This window comes from Arachis ipaensis, chromosome B06, assembly GCF_000816755.2.
Source record: "Arachis ipaensis cultivar K30076 chromosome B06, Araip1.1, whole genome shotgun sequence".
Taxonomy (NCBI): domain Eukaryota; kingdom Viridiplantae; phylum Streptophyta; class Magnoliopsida; order Fabales; family Fabaceae; genus Arachis; species Arachis ipaensis.
Window position 1 is genome coordinate 129,588,828 of NC_029790.2, and position 2,043 is coordinate 129,590,870.

The 2,043-nt window shown below is 26.1% G+C and overlaps 1 protein-coding gene across 1 annotated transcript in view; it reads right to left on the reverse strand.

The window, feature by feature from the left end:
* Positions 86 to 2,043, reverse strand: part of LOC107648447 (probable 2-oxoglutarate-dependent dioxygenase AOP1) — a 4,910-nt gene continuing 2,952 nt past the window's right edge. Inside the window, exon 3 of the mRNA XM_016352308.2 lies at positions 86 to 564. Coding sequence (XP_016207794.1) covers positions 322 to 564 — 243 coding nt within the window. The 3' untranslated portion in view covers positions 86 to 321. The remainder of the gene's footprint in view (positions 565 to 2,043) is intronic.

The window sequence follows — 2,043 nt, forward strand, 5'->3', positions numbered from 1 at the left end:
TTACTAAAATTAAAAATAAAAAATTTAAAAATTTATGAAATTGAATATAGAAATTTATGAAAATGAACATAAAATAATTACATACACAAAATATGAACTACATAACTTTACTTAGAATTACACCCATATATTCACATCGCTATAAGAGTTGGCTTACAATGAATTCGTTCATAATCAATAAATTTAGAACACTTTATTATCAGACACACATACATACTTTATTGATAAAATAAAATCATAATTAACTATAAATCATATACACACACAAATGCCATAATATAATAGCATGCATCATAAACAAACAAACAAATAAGAATGAAATTAAAGAGCAGCAAATTCATCAAGTGCATTCTCATTGAGATTGGAAACAAAGAATTTGATGTAGTCTCCATAAGTGAATGGATGATAACGTAAAGGATGAGTGTTGGCATCAACCAACTCAGGTGGCACCTCAATCTTGGCTTCATCCTTAGGCATTGTAAACACTCCAAATGAGTATCTTTCTTTGTCTCCTTTCATTGTCACTCTATGTCTAACCGCATGTAATCTACCATTGCTCCATGCCTATACACACAAAATTAAATAAGAATCATTATCATTGATATAAAGTGAAAACTCAGGTGCAGTCGACTTCACGTGAAGTTGATAGCTGAGAGCCGTTAGATGAAAATTTAGTCAAATTAGTCAAATCATCTAACGACTCTCAACTATCAACTTTATGTGAAGTCGACTGCACCTGAGTTTTCACCTTGATATAATCATTCTATTTAGTTACTATAAACATAGAGCATGAGCATAATTATTGGACCAAAATTAGTTGTTAGTGCTAATTAAAAGATTGTTCCATTATTATTATTCTTTGCAAGATAATGGCACCCACAATTTAAAAACCATGATTAAAAGACAGCATAATAATACCCTAAAAATTTTAATATATGTTTAAGGTTAAATTACTGAAATTAATTATATGTAGTTTATATGTACTCTAAATTCTCAAAATATGTAATGTGACCCATGAGAAATATCAAATGATACAAATAAGATATTTTCTTAACTTCATTTTCCCAAAACTATTCTTCTACTATTAAAAAATTATCTATACAAAAAACACATGCATCATCATGTATATGCAAAAGAATAGTTTTGGAATAGAAAATTAACGGAATTTTTTTCATCATTTAACGAACTTAGGGCATCAAATCAACTCATTTTAAAAATATATAGCAATGCTACATGCATGGGCGAAGCCTCTTATGCAGGGACGGATCCAGAAATATTATTCTGGAGGGACCAATAACATATATAATATTAAAAATTATATAAAAAATTATATAATGTAAAATGTATTACAAAAATATATCGATAGAGAATATATTTTAAAGTACAAAAAATATGTATGTACTTTTTATTAACGAAGTGGTTGATTCTTCTTCATATCATAAAATTTATCGATAATAGAATTTGTGTCAAAATTTTCAACAATTTTCTTTTTAATATAATTAAAAGACATTAGCAAGAAACTAACCTTTCCTTTTGTTTATGAGTTATTCTTCATAATATTCATCGCGGAAAAAGATCTTTCAGTTGTAATAGTTGAAACAAAGAGAATTAATACCAAATGAATCAAGAAAGACGCTCACAAGAAGAAAAAAAATCCACTTTATGGGATTTAAAAAAATTTTATTTAATTAAATGATATATCAAATACTGATTAAAATTATTGGAAATGGCTGATACCCAAAAAAGTCTATTTTAAAAATTTAAGATAAAACATGCACATAAGATGAAGTTCAAAGCCATTATTTACATTTTTCATTGTTTTTATATAATTGATAAAATTATTATCTCATAAAATCATTTACCTCTAAAGTTTAATTCGTTAAATAGATTACATAAGTAATTACATCTTTAACATATTTTTTTGCCTAATTGCCTCTTATAATTTAGGCTTTAATTATGAAATTTGTCTACGCATTTACCTTTTTTTTAGTTTTGTCTTATATTAAAATACCTTTTTTGAGATAACAAGGATCAAATTTTAGA